At 38.8% G+C, this 18081-nt stretch overlaps 1 protein-coding gene across 1 annotated transcript; it reads left to right on the plus strand.

Moving 5' to 3' along the window:
* The first annotated feature begins 4908 nt into the window (after nt 1-4908).
* On the plus strand, nt 4909-18080 carry LOC139132910 (nose resistant to fluoxetine protein 6-like). The gene is made up of 14 exons (XM_070699268.1): nt 4909-5183; nt 8634-8788; nt 9289-9367; nt 9859-9948; nt 10602-10786; nt 11554-11730; nt 12126-12222; nt 12619-12892; nt 13302-13381; nt 13817-13924; nt 14723-14866; nt 15209-15395; nt 16154-16296; nt 17059-18080. Exons 5-12 carry the CDS (start codon nt 10663-10665, stop codon nt 15213-15215), a joined length of 1011 nt encoding a protein of 336 aa, XP_070555369.1. The 5' UTR covers nt 4909-5183; nt 8634-8788; nt 9289-9367; nt 9859-9948; nt 10602-10662; the 3' UTR covers nt 15216-15395; nt 16154-16296; nt 17059-18080.
* Nucleotide 18081: the final 1 nt, after the last annotated feature.

Below are 18081 nucleotides of genomic sequence, written 5' to 3' on the forward strand. Positions count from 1 at the left end.
TATCAAGTCTTCATTTCAAGTCTTCATCAAATCGTTGCTTAAAAGTTAACATGTGAATAGTCAAAATTATGAGATAATTCGTGGATAGTCACGATAACTAGTATTTCGATACAAAATCATACATTAATTGACATGGTTTTCATTCATTAACGCAGGTTGTTGAATTCATAGGAATCCTGGTCATCAGCTATGGAATTGCCTTCATTGCCACTATGGCTGTCGAGATCCCTTTGTTGGTCTAGAAACAGTCCTGATACCAAGCGCAGCAAAGAAACATCCGTAGAATTTACAAATTAATGTATCGTGTGTTCCCTTGGCGTTTTTAGCGTATATATAATATATATATAAATATGATAAAATAAGTTACAGGGTATTAGCTGCCCAGTGTCTATTTTTCAGTCTTCCTGTCTGTCTCTTTGGCTATCTGTCTGTCTATCTGTCAGAATGGCAGTCTGTGTGTCAGTATGTATGTCAGTTGCATGTCAGTCAGTATGTCAGTATGTCAGTATGTATGTCAGTATGTATGTCAGTCAGTATGTCAGTATGTCAGTCACTATGTCAGTATGTATGTCAGTCACTATGTCAGTATGTATGTCAGTATGTCAGTATGTATGTATGTATGTATGTATGTATGTAATGTATGTATGTATGTATGTATGTATGTATGTATGTATGTATGTATGTATGTATGTATGTATGTTTATGTAGAGTTGTCACGTATGCTTTCTTTCGCCTTTTGGATGAGCTTTACAGGAATTTTCTTTCATGCAAGTTACTGATCTAAGTTCCAATACAAGTCTGGAATAAAGGTGTGCATGATTACAAAAATGATCATTATCGAGTCAATTTTACACTCGTACTGTTAGATTGTTTCTGATGTGTTGGACTTGACTCTGCAATGTCGAATTTCATTTATTATCGTCTTTGTTGTCAATTTCATTCTCTTGGTTGCTAACCAATATATAACGATATTCACTCTATACAAACTTTGCAAATATCACTGAAAGGTTAGTAATTCGAATCTTGAATATGGAGCAGCTTCAGCCATGATGCTAGAGGCAAAACCTGAAAACTCTTGCCGAAATTTTATGAAATTTGGAAAACAAAAGATGTTAAAGGTGAAAGTATGACCTTTCTTGTTACGTTGATGGAAAATTGGATTTCCGTTGACAGCAAAGCAAACTTTGAATGCGCAACGTATCACTGTCCGTAAGTTGTCCTTACACGGTCATTACTCGTTGTCATTTCTTGATATCTATGGTTCTAATCTCCAAAAATGAGTTTTATGTTTTAATAAGATGTGAGAACATAAATCGAACCAAATTAGGAAAAAGAGCAGCTGGTGTTTTAGTGAATTCTATAATTTGTATGTATTTGTATAGTGTCCGTGTTTTGTAACGGGCATATAAAACTCCCTTGACAATTAAATAGTCCTGCTCCTTGCAGGACTTAGAATGAAGTGGATCTCCTTCTTTCAAAGATTTCCAACAAACATTTGTTCCCCTGCAAAACCGTCATATTCGGAGAAATGTCACACAAGGATAATTTTGTCTTTGTTTTATTTTGCTATGTTTTGTTTTGCTTTCGGTTTTGCGTCCTGAACGACTGGAATTCCATTTGAGACTATGTAGGGTTTGCTAGCACTGGTCCAGTCATTGCAGACATTCATATTCAACTTATAATACTTGGGAGCCAAGTAAGATCTTCGAAATATGTGTCTACGAACTTTCAGTCTACCACATTGACTTGTATAGTTCATATATTGTGGTCGCATTACCGTGGGTTCAAATCGTGATCTCGCCCTGTTATCATGTGTTATTAGTTAATGATCCAATTTTTACAACGAACATTTAGACTACAGATAGTCACACAAACGAGATATATGAAAATTAATATTTAATTCAATATGTGATGAAATAATTAAGAATAACTTTAATGGTTCAATTCACTTATTTTGAAAAAGCATGGATGGCAGAGAGTTTAATAATCTATAATTTGTATCTTTTCTGTCTTTAATGCAACAGCCAATATCCGACAAACCATAGACTGTCTATGGACAAACTAGGAATGAGTGAACTTTTTGTTAATTTGTAAAGTTAACAATTAACTCATGCATACTTTAGGAATACATGTACTTCTATTTCAATTTGAACTGTTGGAAAACCTCACAAGCGTAATAAATCGAAAATTAAAAAGTTTCAATTGCAATTTTATTTATGCTGCAACTTCAATTATTTCATTGTTATCTTGAGTTTGGAAAATTTTGGAAATGTTTGATTGGATTACTTTGCGAATGGGAGGAAACGTCCGAGCATCTACTGGTAACACGATTGGAACTTATTTGGGATAATTGGATTTTCATATTTTTCAAATTTCTCAAACGTGTTAGGTGCCATATAGCTGAATGTTGCAATATTAAAAATTACTTATAAAAATAAGTGTGTTATGTAAAAAGAAAAGCAGAAGAGGTTACATTTGTAGATTAAATCGGCATTACTTCACCATCAAATTATCCAAATCGTGTTTGGTGCTGTCCCTGGAAAAATATGGAAATTCTGCCGATGGTCATAGCACCTGCGAAAAGAGATACCTCAGCTGATTTTGGGAAACCAATGTTTACAAGTGGTCGAGACTGTTGACCTGAATAATGATTTACAGTTGCAACGGATGAACTCTGGGTGTAGCCATCATTAACAGACACTTGGTCTGTCATGTCAATTGCAGATGTCAACTTTTCCGCCATTCTCTTTGAATCGATGTATCCCTGACATAGGAACTGATGCTTCCTTCGTTTCGATGACGACCGACGCTCATGATGAGCCAATTGTTGAAGCATGCTTCACTCAGAAGATTGACGTTGCTCGAATACAATGAATGGTAGGCCTGTAGTGTTGACTCAATTCCGTCTTTTATCTCGAAATTTTCTGCACGGAGATCGTGATGTACCTCGCTACCACGACGACAAAAATACACACCTTTTGCAGAAGTGCTCTCGTGTCCGTCACGGTGATCGAGCGACTTGAATAGGTGGTTCAGTGTTTTTGCTAAGGTTTGGGAACACTGGTAAAATTCCGTAAATGGCCAGGTAACATTTCTTCTGTCCCCTAACCTGATTGCATTGATATACTAAGGGGAACCCGGGTAAAATGACAGGGGAACCTCGGTAACATTTACTTACTTACCGCCCTTAGCAAAAGCACTGTGGTTTTAGTAAGCTGGTTTGGCTTGTTTACCTTCGCCATGGAGATATAGCACTTCCTCCATACCTTCACGGATTAAGGGGAGAACCATTTGATTTCTGGGGGAGGGGGTATGGAGGATTTTGAGAAAAAAAAATTTGTCACCAGGTGAGATAGAAGAAAAAAAAATTGATCCTGTCATGGCCTGAGGAAAAATAATTGTCATAACAGACAGAAGTGAAAAAAAATTGTCACAATGTACCAGAAATTAGCTAAATTTGGAAACTTTATTCTCATGTACGGTATTCTTTGCCGGCGCGCCGCCATAGGCGGCACAAATATTTTTACCACGCAATTCTTATGTTTTTTTCCCAGCACTTATGATATAAGCATGCACTACATAGGTCTACTTTACACCTCAGTACACCCAATGTTTTCCTTCCCTTTTCTTCTGACCCAAGAAATCATATTTCAGGATTTCTCTTGCAATATCTCAATGGCATAGGCACTATCTAAAGGGGATCATTTGACTGGTGTCTCGCCATGTATTCCACACAAAATAAATGCAATGATCCTTTTATTCACCATATCGTAATATTGAACAAACTTGGTAGAGCCGATGTGTGGAGTTGCCCTCACTTTCCTTTATATGAACTGTTTTTCACAAATTGTATTGTCATTTTTGGTTGTTAAATATTGTGACTCAAACACTGATCATGCAAAAAATGTAAAACATATCAGTGTTCAATGTCATTTTCAAACAGTTTTACCGAGTGCAAAATAAACTTAAACTCCTCTCAGATTGCACCATTAAACATATCAATTTCTCAAAATTTCCAATACGAGAGGAGGAACCCCCCTCTCGTGCTCTCCCCCTTGGGGTATTCTAACAGTTTCACTAAGTAAAAAAATTGAAAAATACCTCTCAGATTGCACCAGACTGCACCATTGCACATCAATATCTTAAAAATTTCCATGCAAGATAGGGGAAAGCCCCTGTGACACTTTCCCTCTAAGCCTCTCGCGTGTTCTCCTCCTGTACTTTCAAATTCTGCCCGGTCAGATATCCTAGTGAAAACCCTGTCATAATACCCATCCAAATTAAACAATATACTTTATGGTTAGATACTGCGTGAGCTTTTATATCTTTATTTTATTGTGACTTTGAATTTCATTTTTTGGGTTCACCTTTTTTGAACCATCATGAGATAACTGATGATAGTCTAGCAGGGTACATCAGGCTTTGAAAGGTCTTTACTTTTGCTGTATTTTGTAAATTTTACAATTACAAGTATTGGTATTTAACTTTTCTAAATGGGGGGGATCAGTCAAAATTTCAGAGTTAGAGAGGGAGGTTACTCAAATTCATCATGGTTGGCGAGGGGGGGGGTCACTCGAAATTTCAGAGTTTCAGGCCGTAAATAATGACGACTCCCTAATATAGAACGCAGTACAAACTTGATGACCAATAAAAAAAAATTTGCACTGCTACCCCATTTGGAAAAAAAAAATTGATGGAGGTCTGACAGTAGAAAAAAAATGCTGCCACTCTGACAGGAAAAAAAAAATTTCCATCCCATACCCCCCCCCCGAAATCAAATGGTTCTCCCCTAAGAGGTTTCGATGACCTAAACACTATTATGAGCTTAGGGAGTTACGCCGTCTAACGGAACAGCCGACAACTACCTTTGTATTTTCCCCATCATGTGACGAATACATGACCTGCCTGCCTTGTCACCTGACACAGTGTCGGTCACATCTCTTTTGCACGATCATGGCGCTGCGTCGGTCACTGATCACCGGCTGTTTTATATTGGTGACGATCTTGACCACGTCAAATGCACAGAAGCCGAATATCATGGACTCCGTGTTTTGGCGTACTGACAGAATGGCCAAACCCTAACGCTACAGGGAACCCACTGAAGAACGTCACACTGTCATGTTACCGTAACATGCAGGGGTTTGGTCTTGATCTGCTGATGGCAAAGACCTACGCACGAGAAAGTAAGTTTGTAGGTCTTACTCAACATGCTCGGTCTTTTGGTATCTGCATGGTCTGACACTGGGGACAGTTTACTTGTTGGGCGTTCGTTTTCACGATACAAACATAAAGTTAGACTCACTGAGATTTTAATAGAGGACTTCAGTTTGTGCACGGTCCCTGTAGGAACCGTGGTTTGTGCAATAATGGATGTGCACTCACTAGTGTAAGTACCTCCATGGTACAAAAGAAACGGTCAGCCCACCTGATTTGAGAAATTGTAATTATAGGAGTATACAAACGTGTAATTAAACCATAGCCATAGAGAAATTACTTTCTATGGTTTAACGTACTTCTGAAGAAAATTAAAATTCAAGGGGAACTGGGCTGTTCGTAATTTCTTCCGCTACGATTCGACGGAGGAAAATCATAGAACGCGTAACTGCCCTCCCGTTTCGATTTGACATTTTCACCCTCTCGCACATAAGCTTAAGTCTTCAGACTTCGTAACAGGAAATCTCCCTGCTTCCACTCTCCCCTAAAAAACCCTCCCGATTGCCCTCTCTCCACTACAAAAGCCCCCACTGCTATCTCTTGGCCGCATGAGGTTTGGCCCGCCTTCTTGGCTGTCCCTGATCACATTAATCATTGTTGACAATGTCAGTCTGGTGTGTGATAGACTTGCACATGACCCATTTTGCTAACAAAACTGTCGAGTTACAATTAGGAGTGGCCACCGTTCAGTCTATGGGAGTTTGAAGTTCGTTCACCACGCTGTCACAAATCGGGCCGATTGTTCTCGTCGAAAACGTTTGGTTTACTGTTGACATAGCTTCCCCTGCACAGTTTAAGCACAGACTCTCCACCTGTGGTATAAAGAAAGAAAGCTAGTGCGTGATCGCACTGCCATTTATCATTGATAAAAAGTACTGTTATACTAACATTTGCATATATATGTCTCTGCCTGTTTGACTGATTCCTATGACATTAGTATTTGATGTACCCTCAAGTGCTTGCGGTAAGACAGAAATCAATAGGAATAAAAACCTGTAAAATAATGAAATTTTAAGTTGACAAGTCGGAAAAGATACTAGCTAGTGTTGCCATTTTAAAGATATCATGAAAAGTATTGCATGGTCTTTGTTAGATATCAGCGTGAAGGACACGAAAGGTTGTCGCAGATTGAGGATATGAGAGTACATTATTCATGGATATTTCAACAAACAGACTGTTGACAATCGTACAACAGACATTTTTTTCTAAAATGCTGTGAGACCTTTCTCAAGAACATCGTCGTCTTATGACCATTGCCCACCCTATGAGAGGAACCATCACTAATTTTAAAGTTGAGGGGACGAGACAATTAGTCATTTCCTTTGAACTAACCTACCCTTTTAATACCCCTGGCCTATGTGTTTTCGTGTGTTCACAAGGGGCTAAATATGAAAATGGAAAAAGTGAGAATTTAGTTTCTCGTTACGTTAACATCTATAGAAATCTTCAATTTCGGGCCCTTCCCCAGTTACAAATTACTGTAGTCAGTTGTGCTCCAACCAAGGATTTACCAGGAGAAACTTTGACTTGGAGTTGGCCACCAAGGGGTCCGCTTGTTATCATATATCATTATCATTGAATTAGTTGCAACTTTAGTTTCGGTACAGCCTTAATTCATCCATAGCATTGACAGCGTCTGTCAAAATGTCAAAGCATATGTATTTTGCAGATCACAGTCCCTGTGCAGACGAATTAAATCGGTCTCTCAGACTTGAAGATAAAGTGTTCGCAATGAAATCACGTCTTGCTGACTTTCTTACAGAATCTTGTCAGAAAATCCAAACAAAACAGAAGACCGAAAATGTTTAAACAAAGGCATTTCGTTCCTCCAAAAAGAGAAAAACGGATTTGGCTATGATGAATCGGTCAACATTTACTCTTGACTATAAATTTTATGTTTCACATTGAAACGAACATGCAGGAATCCAAGAGAAAGTTCTTTAAAGGCCCAATAGCTGTATCCTTGAGCATTATTTTTGTGATTTTACTTCCAAACTAAAACAAGTTCGCGGGAATGTACTCATTCAGGGGTGTTTATACAAGTATAATAAACTCTCTACTGGGACTGCATATGTAATTTCGAGCAAGATAAATAATAAACTTTTGCCCAAACGTAAAATGGCGCCCTCATGCAAATAAAGCAAAAACACTATACGTCGTGCCTACATGCATAGGAATGTTCACAGAAACAACAGAGTAGTCCAATATAATGCATAATGCTGAATGTTTTCCGCTTGGACATCATATGCTTTGTTTTCTTTGTAATATTACCAGCTTTTAAAAATGGCGAGAAATCGAAATAACGGTGAAAATTTTAATTTACTTGTCTAATTTTTCAGTAGTAAAAGACTTCATCCTTAAGTTTGTAGAATTTAAAGAAAACCAGAGAAAATAGAAAGCCTTTCTCTCAGGTCAACAAATTTCAAGAGTTACAGCTACAAGGGCTTTAATGACATCATCTACACAAACCATAGGAGTCGGCACCACATATAAGTATATATTGCGCAATGAATCTGGTATTCTTCCTCAATCTCAGCATCATGCCATGCATCTGCATCTGAAAATAATTTTGGTGAACTTCAGTATACACTTATTTCTGTTTTGGGTGGCAACTAAAACACAAACTTTTTTTAATCTCTTGAAATTAATTAAAATGATTAAAAATAGCAGGGAGACGAAATGTTAGGTTTTTATATGAATAATGTTCAATTTCCCTTTCGAAAAACCGTAATTATTATGATCGTTCAGACACGCTTTGATTTGTGAACGATTGGGGGACGTACAGACATAAAGTTACGAAGAGGGAGACACAGGGAACGAAATTGTTTCCGAGGGTTTGCCCCCTTAATTTTCTGTAAATTACCAGTCCGCTATATCCCTTAGGCACCAAGGGAGTTCAACGTGTACTTATTGGTGTAGGCCTACTACCACGAGCACATTTGGTTTATCCATGCACGGACGCATAAACTCCTCTTTTGATGGTTTACAGGGAGAACCATTTGATTTCTGGGGGAGGGACTGGGGATGGGGGGGAATTGTCGGCAGGTGAAGAAGAAGAAGAAGAAGGAGAAACTGACCCAGCAATGTCTTAATGTCCAGTAATGACAGGACATAGAAAAAATTGCTGCCAACATGACGTGAAAAACATTGCTTCCATACCCATTTCCTCCAACCCCCCGAAATCAAATGGTTCCCCCCTATAGACCTCACAGTTCCTTTGCAGTCGTGCTTCTACTGCCTTATGGTTGTCTCAAGTCCAACACACAGGATGTGGAGTTTAGAAAAGGAAAGAGAGCGTGTCAAATATTTCACTTAGCATTGTTTATTGTAATATGTTTGAGTAATGGAAATCTACGTCACTCGGTCCCTGTATTCCACAACGATGTACTACACCATGTATTGTTACCATACCCTTCCAGTGTACGAATCAAGTGGATCATTCAGAACAGATTATGACCTGACCCATAACCTCAAAGATCCTGGTAACTATTGGATGTGTGTTCACGCTGATCCACAGCAGAGTGGCAAGGAGTTTGGAAGCCTTTATTGTCCCACAAGCACTGTGGTTGATCAAGTAAGTTGTCTAATATGATTGACGTCAAAATTGTAAAATAATCAGTGTTTTACGCTCCCCATCTCGATTTCATCCTTTCCATACTTTTTTGTTCATTTATTGGTTAATTGATTTGCTAAGAAATGTTATACAATCAATGTGATAGCAGTGACGTAAAGCCCTAGTACTTGCATCTTTCATAGCGTTTTCATGGCATAAAAATAAAAAAACAACAGTAAGAAATAAAAATAAATGTAAGAAATTTAATACAAACTGACCTTTTTGATTAAATTCTGCATGAGATCGTTGCAAAAAGGTTTCTTGGGAAATACTTTTATGACGACTATGTTGTTAAAGTGGCAGTTGATTGTTTTTGTCCCTTCCCCAAAGGAGCGCCATATAAACAACAATATCCCAGACCCTTGAGGTACTCTCGTTCCCTTGGTCTACATTGTCAATTGTGTCTCATGGCGGGTGTCAAAATACAAATAAACTCGTCCTGTGTTCACTTTGTCTTTTAGGACTATAATGCGTTGTTCATGGGAACGTGTTTTCCAGATTCCTGTACAGAGAATGACGTCACCATATTGGTATTTGAAGGTATGCATATTCATAGACTTAGTACCTGTCGGGCATTATCGCCAGGTTCATAGGAACCTGAAGGCAATTTCGTCTATCAATTATGATGACTGTATTGATTATTGATACCAAGAATATACAATAACCACGTTGATAGTAAATACTATGATGGGAGACAGGATTGATGTTGGCTTGAAGTTGAAGTCCCCTGAAATCTCTGCAGAGGGAAACAGTCTTTGGAGTAAAATCTCTCCGATATAAAAAATCACGTTTCCTATTACATGGCAATTGTGTCGGGATAACTGTACGAGTCGTGGAAAATCACATATATATGGAACTGACCGATTGTCTTCGCGGATAGTGTGTAGATCAAAGAAAGAATATTAGAAAGTGGCTCCTCGAAGCAGTCATCCTCGAAGGAATGTTGTCGGTGTATCTGGTAAGAATATACACTTATACCAATCAAATGAATATTGTAACATGGCTTTATTAAAATATGTCCGTATTTGCAGGCTACCAACACCAACAGCAGAGTCCGTACTACGACACATCTGTTACCTGCTATCGGCAGTATTCCTTCGCGATGGAGACATCGCGGCAATGTACGTGTATTTTGAATTGTTATGAAACCATAAAACATGGACGGCTCCTAATATAATGGACAATTGCTCAATCCCGTTTATGCAGCACGGCCATGGACATACTTGAGTGCGATTGTCATGCAATAACAGGAACAGTTCAATTCCCTGTGTATTTGTTTGCACATTTAGCTAGATATTGACAGAACTTAAATTTGCAAAGGTTCCCACCAGCAAAACTGTTTGTTCCACACCGTTATCAATTATTTTCCAAATCAAAAATGTGCAAAGCTTTCGAATGGTGTTATATCAAAGTACGGCAAACTATGCTAACTTCATTTCATTGTATCACTAGAAAATTAAAAGTTTAATAAGAGCGTCAAGCATGAAATAACTTCCGTTGTCACGTTCAAGTTGACACCATAAGCTTCCTTATAGGTGTGAGAATTGTACACAGTTGTCAATAAGTGCACAGTTCTTGACATACCACCATGTCAGATGCTTCCGCTTTATCTCACAACTTATTCTCTTTCATATGTCGTATTGGAAAGTACTTTAGAATACAATGCTAATCATTTGTCCAAAATTCCATGCACTTTTTTCTGCCATACACTCAAAGGTATACGTAAAGGATTACAAATGTCTACGGTTTTAAAATAGTTATTTTATTTTTTTAGAGTGATCTGTTCTGTTTTACTGGCTGCAATATTAGTCGGCACCATTTACGACGTATACCGTATGATTAGGGCAGACAGTTCAGTAAATTCAGACCCTGAAGTGAACGCGCACACGGAAATTCGCGACCACATCGGAAATGAAGAGGAAAATCTAATCATGAAACAGCATGCCACCAAAAACCCAGGTACGCTGCTAATTGGTGCTTTATGATTTACATACCTATAATTCTCCAGGATTTTTTTGTTATGCAAAATTATGCAAATCAGCAATTTAACTACAGCCCTTAATGGAAGGATCGTGATTTAACCAAGCAAGATTTAAGTGGTGAGCACGTCCACTGCAATGTAGCTGAGGGTCCATAGCTGTGGTGTTTTCGGACGAGATTTCTTCCTTTTACGGGCTGGTTTTGACTTGAACGTTTTTAACCCCGCCACCACATGTTTCCTCATCTTTCATGAAACAGTCGCTAGGCTATTTGTTATTGGGTTTGCACAATCTCTCCGCCACAGTGTAAGCGGTCTTATGGTAACAACTATGACAAAGACCAAAGAGTTTCAATATGATCTACAAGAGAAGTAGAAGAATTTTGCGTTAACCGATTCTTTGAAACAGTGTTCTTAATTAAGAATTTTCTTTGCGCATCGCAATAAAACAATCTGCGCAGAGTGTGCCATCAGTCGCTGTTTGTCAGATTTTAACGGTGTGACAGAAAATATGACAACACCCCGGATGATCCGTAACTTGAAAATCATACTTAGGATTAAATTTCTCCATTCAATTTCTGCCAAAGCACAATTCATTGGTTTCATTTCGTACAGCTACGGTATCACAAATCAGTGTTTCACTCTAAACGCTGACTGCTCGTGCAGAGTGTGCTGTTATACACTATCCCAGTAAATAGTGCTTGTGAATGTGTAACATGACAATTATTGTCAGTTTTTGTCTTAATAGGCGTCGCTTCAAAATGTCTCTTGACATTTTCTGTACTGGACTCTGGTCGGAAGATATTGAATACCGATGCTGGACGTGGAAGCATTTCTTGTTTGAATGGAATTCGTGTTCTCAGTATGTTCTGGATTATTCTACTACATTCGTATTTATATCTTGGATCAAGTCCATCATATTCTGGTAAGTACTCGACGTTTTGCGACATTTCAGCGAAACCAGTCATATATATACTTTTAGTCCCCAAGGACAAAGTCCGGGGAACTTATAGATTTGGTCGAGTCTGCGTGCGTTCGTTCTCACAAATTTCTCAGAGATGCCTGGAGCATTTCATTCAAACTTGTACAATGATTACTCCCGATGCCATACATATGCCCGTTGGTTTGCTTCGTGACCATCATACAATGCAATATGACCATCATTTCCGTCAACGGTTCCAACGTCTCTAACACATTGGGGAGTATGACGTTGACAATGACTTGTCATTCTGTTTATCAAGAACCTAAAACTGGCTTAATAAACGCTCTTCCCTACCAATACGTAACAACGTCATGACAAGCAATGTCTTATAATTATAGAAAATTATCGCTTTATAACCGATGTCGTATATCAGAGATGGACAGCTACCGTCCTATGGCAGGGCCATCTTGGAGTCGAAGGATTTCTCGTCTTAAGGTAAATAATTTACTTTGACACCAAGTTTTGTAATGTAATTTTGATTTCTTTATTAATTATATATATATAAGAGAGAGAGAGAGAGAGAGAGAGAGAGAGAGAGAGAGAGAGAGAGAGAGAGAGAGAGAGAGAGAGGCATTAGTACCAATCATTGAAATCAGAAGAAGAGATGGCGATGGCTTGTTTCTGTGCTATTCAGGCAACTGTCTGTCACCCCTCGAGAGGCTGACATTACTATATTTGATTGTACTCAGATTTGGCAGGGTTACTCCTGTTAAAGCAAGAGTATGGTAATAATGACAGTTCAACGCTACTTTCGGCCAATGACTAAACGCATATGCTGGCAATAAACGTTTATTAATAATATTACTGAGAACAATCTCTCTGCCATTTCAGCGGTCTTTTGGTTAGTTACCTGACTCTTCAACAGTTTGACAAGTGTGGTGGGCCCGGAAAACACCGCTGGTGGTTGTTCTATTTACATCGCTATTGGAGACTGACACCCGTATATGCGTTTTGCCTGATGATGTACGCCACGCTGACTCTACACATGGGGAATGGTGTATGGTGGTTCTCTTGGTACGGAGCTCAGGGAGTATGTCAAAACAAATGGTGGGCTAATATGTTGTATATTAACAATCTCTATCCGTTTCCAGGAACAGTTAGCGAGGTGAGTTGATTTGGGTGTTCATCATAGGTGAGATCCACGAAAATTAACATTTCACAATTGAGATGGCGGCGGTAGCAAACACCAACTATATATAGGAAAACCTGTTTCACATAATAAGCGTCTAAAATGCCCCTTGACTTGGAGAATCAAGGTAGATCCGATTTCCGACTGTCATTGAACATCCACAAAACGCCACAGTCAACTCAGAGACATCGTAGGCAAATGTGGTGATCATATTTCTCGCTTCTCGACTTGATGACGGTAAAGTTTAAGATGCAAGAAGAAACATGGCGGCTTCCTTTATGAGTAACTTTCTAGTGAAACGACACGGAAATGTTCAGTGTCAGAAATAGAATGGTTACTGCAGGCAAAATCGCAAAGGTCAATGTCCTATCGTTTTGTTACATAGTGTATGGGATGGTCGTGGTATCTTGCAGTGGACATGCAGCTCTACATTATCAGTCCCATCTTCATAATCACGTTTTACAAGTAAGTTGTACACGGTTTGCTTCTCTGTGTCACAAATGCTACATGACTCGTGTAATTCATCAAACAGCTTTCACGGTATTTCAACAAAAGCGGTTTCATGATTGAGCTTTCAATGTAAGTAATGCCACAATTGCTTTATAAAGATTTTAAAATCCAAGAAACTGACACAACGTAGTCAATGTTATTAAGAACCATTATGAGAACCAAGTTTGAAAACAGCGGCTTTTACCTGTTTAAACAAAACGTCAGACTTCTACCGGATAGTATATCAACTATTTTCTTAGCGTTCAAGTTTCGTGCATGGAAACACATCCAAATTATTACGGTATTTTAAAAGTACATTGTCATGATCAGAAGCGACTTCACCAACCAAGTTATATAAACCAATCAGTGCTGTATCGCACACTTACAGTTACCATTCATACTCATTTTCAGATCCTGGCGAGCAGGGCTAGGTCTGTCACTTGGAACCATCCTTTGTTCCTTTGGTATCTGTGCTTACCTCGTCACCGTTCAGGGTATGCCTGCAGGCTTGGATCAAAAGTACAGTAAAGATACCCTTTCAGTTCCTTTGCCACATCTCAGAGTTTGCAACGATAAGCTTCATGACAGGATCATGTAGTGATGATACTGGGAAATGGGCATGCTTTACTCGTGACAGTCACACCATGCTCTTTCCAATAAAGCATGTGTTTATTTGTCATCGAATGTTCTCACTAATTTAAGACTTGTTTACCATTTCGTCCCACACACGGCTGTAATCTGTACACAAACATTGACTCAGTGAAACCAAAAGAAGAGGACGGTTTCTGGTTATGGCTTCCTTCCAAAAATGGGCGTCTGTGCGAATTTTCGTATTTTCATTTCTTTAGTGCTAGCCATTCAGTCTGTGAAGAGTTTGCATGTATTGTATGAATTAGGGAAGGGATAGATCTACAAAGCATGTTATCCAGCGACTTCAATAATTAATTTTAAGGCTTCGAAATGATACGTGTGCTGACCTGAACAATACACTATACAATTACAGTACCGCAGTACTACACTGGCAACTTCTAACTGAATGAACTTAACATTTACCCGAATATACCTCTCTTGAATTAGACTTTACAGTGCGATTACAAGACCAGTAATTTTACTGTATGAAAGCCTAGTTGGAATAAGTACTCCAATTTCAGGTTTGTGTTAAAACGAAGATATCGTTGCCGGAGATCAGTGAATCCATATTTTGGCATTCAAGTCAGAAACAACTGAAACACGAGTGGTGTACATCCTATATGGCTTCTCGTTAGCTGACGATATTTCTGTCGATATGAACTTTTCGTGCATTGTGTCTCTGTCCAGGCCTTATCGATCACCGAAATATGACCCAGCTACGGGTGACTGGATATACGGTAAACCGTACTACAGAATACCTCAGTATCTCGTCGGTGTTGGCCTAGGTTACGTTCTATTTATATTAAAGGGAATACAGTCAGAATCAACAAGGTGGGTACTCGACGTCTGTGCAATGAATAAGGAACACATGTTTCAGATTAGTAAACTTTTGTCTCAAACATATAAAGATTATGTGCATATCGTCAACCAGTATATATTAGAATTTAGACAGCCTGTCCAAAAAAGCATTTATGTACTCCAGTGATGAGATTAAACAGAAAGCAATATATTATTGTCCAGAGGATTTATATTGAATGGAAAATAATAGTTTGAAAAGTGTGAATTAGGTACACACAGAACAAGAGGTGTTCCATGTCAAGAAATATGCCCTATAATTAGATCTACCGATCGGGCGTTTTATGTCAGCGCTACATTTCAAATTTCTTTCTGCAGATCTTGAATCTTTGCATTTGGTGTGTTGCTGCCGCTATCGCCTTAGCTGTTGTTTACGGTGTGTATCCCACGGTAACAAGTCATCGCTTGCCCCAGTTTGCAGCAGTCATCTACAATGTTTTGCATCGATTTGCGTTCTCCGTGTCGATTGCATGGGTGATATTCGCATGTGCTACTGGCAATGGAGGTATACTGACAGCTACACTTTTACTTTTTTAAAATAGTAAGATAAGAACTAGTACATGAAAACAAATGTAGCGATGCTATAAATCTCGCTTTTTAAGTTAAAGCATGGATCACAGTCCCTTCATGTGATGGGGAGGGGGACTATGCAAGGACCACAGTCCCTCCATGTGATGGGGGAGGGGGACTATGCAAGGACCAGAGTCCCTCCATGTGATGGGGAGGGGGACTATGCAAGGACCACATTCCCTCCATGTGATGGGGAGGGGAACTATGCAAGGACCAGAGTCCCTCCATGTGATGGGGAGGGGGGACTATGCAAGGACCCCAGTCCCTCCATGTGATGGGGAGGGGGACTATGCAAGGACCAGAGTCCCTCCATGTGATGGGGAGGGGGACTATGCAAGAACCACAGTCCCTCCATGTGACGGGGAGGGGGACTATGCAAGGACCACAGTCCCTCCATGTGATGGGGAGGGGGACTATGCAAGGACCACAGTCCCTCCATGTGATGGGGAGGGAGATTATGCAAGGGCCATAAAGGGTCTATAGTCAAAGCTAAGATTGTAAGTCTCCTTAGTAGCAACCAATGAAGAACACGTAACTTCCAGCAGTATTAAATTTCAGTTGTAACGGTTTAACGATAGCAGACAACTCTCATGAAATAGACAGTTTTGCTTGATGTTGCAACGCAATGCTTGCAAAACCACATGGGAGGACTGTGGCCTAACGTAAGCCTATCCTTTTACCATTGTGTCATAGGTCCCGTTAATGCACTGTTATCCTGGAGCTTTTGGCGGCCCTTGGCAAAAATAAACTATTGTGCTTATCTGGTTCATCTTGGAGTTATCTTCCTATATACATTCGGATTTCAAAGTTTGTGGTACTACACGGACTTTCACTTTGTAAGTACTTTGAACAATCTATTGTCCTTTTTGGCAAACCAAAGTTGACAGCCAATCTATGGCATTTTGAAGGGAAGCTAAACCTTAAGGTAAAGTGTTACCCAAAGTATTGATATCATCATAAAACAACACTGTATTCGGCCACAACGGACTGCTTCCAGGATGTTAATAATTTGTTCTGGCCAACAATAATCACGAATCATTAGGCAATTGAATTGACTTGTTATTTTACATCGGGTCTTTCCTTTTGAATATAATCATTGCTATTCGGAAATAATTTACTGGATGTTAAGATGAATCACCGTACTTCAAGTACTGGATACATTAAGAATCTGAGCGCTGCACTTGAATTTGAATTCAGATCTTACCTTAAATTTCGACGATGCAGGCCGAGACGCTTCTAGTAGGCTCGGACTTAAATAAAAGAAGGGCCCGAGCATGAGGGTTTTTTAACTATTAAAATTATATATTATGGTCGCCGTTTACTGGATCCGTTTCGTTTGTCAAAATTTTCGTTAAAAAGTTTAATTTTGGTCTACTGCCTTCAAAGCCAATTGAAAATCCAATGGAGTATCCTAGTTCACACCGGCTTCAAAGCGGTCTTTGCTCTTGAGGTGGTTCTTTACTTCGAAACGTAACAGATTTCTTGAAGATACAACGTAAACAGCGCCAGAGTTTTTCGTGAGAATCCCTGCGTTTTGCGATCATATACCATGCATGCTTGTCAATATTTTACTCATCGTTTCGAACATCTCCTTACAGGCTGTCGAATATTTGGTGTTCTGGTCATCAGCTATGCCGTTGCTTTCATTACCACGATGGCTGTCGAGTTCCCGATGATAGGTCTAGAAAGAGTATTGCTGCCCAGTAAAAGCAAAAATTCATAATGATTTTGACTTTACATACATATATATATATATATATATATATATATATATATATATATATATATATATATATACACAAATTGCTTGAAGTACAATAACATCTGTTACTTAAGTTTCCTGCAACCCTCAGACAAAATAACTGTCTGAGGATCGTAGGATGCATGAAACATAAGTAACAGATGTAATTACTTTGTACTTGAAGTAATTTAGCCGTCTGTCTGTGTGTTTGGATATATCTTGTTGATTTACACAGCGTGTGTATTTTATCGTAAAATTTACAAGCCAAAAGATGTTCATCATATTTTTGTAAAAAACTTATGCACAGGGTATTCAAACTATTTAAGCAGGTGAGAATGTAATATGTTTAATACTAATAGCGGAAACCTGAAATGCTTGATATTTGTTGCAAGTTATAACATGTAACGTCGTTGTCAACTGTTTTAAATCGAAAATCTCTATTTACTTATCTGTATCACTATTACACAAAGTCAGACAAATTCTGTGACCGCAGTTAGTTCACATGATTTTTTCTTCCGATGATACTAAATCCTTCATGTAATTCGTTCTGTGTGTCAAACAGAGTGATTTACGATAATCTTGAAATTCAAACTTTATTTTGCTAACTTATTTTACAATTCCGTTATACCTGACTTTTATTTGACTTTTCATTAATCATATCCAGTGCTGATTGTTGCGATGGCGGCGTATTTCAAATTTACACTTTTCTTGTCAAACTTTTAAGTGTCAACTGTATCCATATGAGCTATATTTTGTCCCGGGTCTCCACCCCAAGTAGAGTAAACATGGTCGGGTAAAGATCTATATATAAAATATATCCTAGTTCGTGTATTTCCTCAGATTTGTTGAAATGTGACTTGTAATAAATTTTTAAATATGT

This window comes from Ptychodera flava, chromosome 5 (assembly GCF_041260155.1).
Source record: "Ptychodera flava strain L36383 chromosome 5, AS_Pfla_20210202, whole genome shotgun sequence".
NCBI classification, from domain to species: Eukaryota; Metazoa; Hemichordata; class Enteropneusta; family Ptychoderidae; genus Ptychodera; species Ptychodera flava.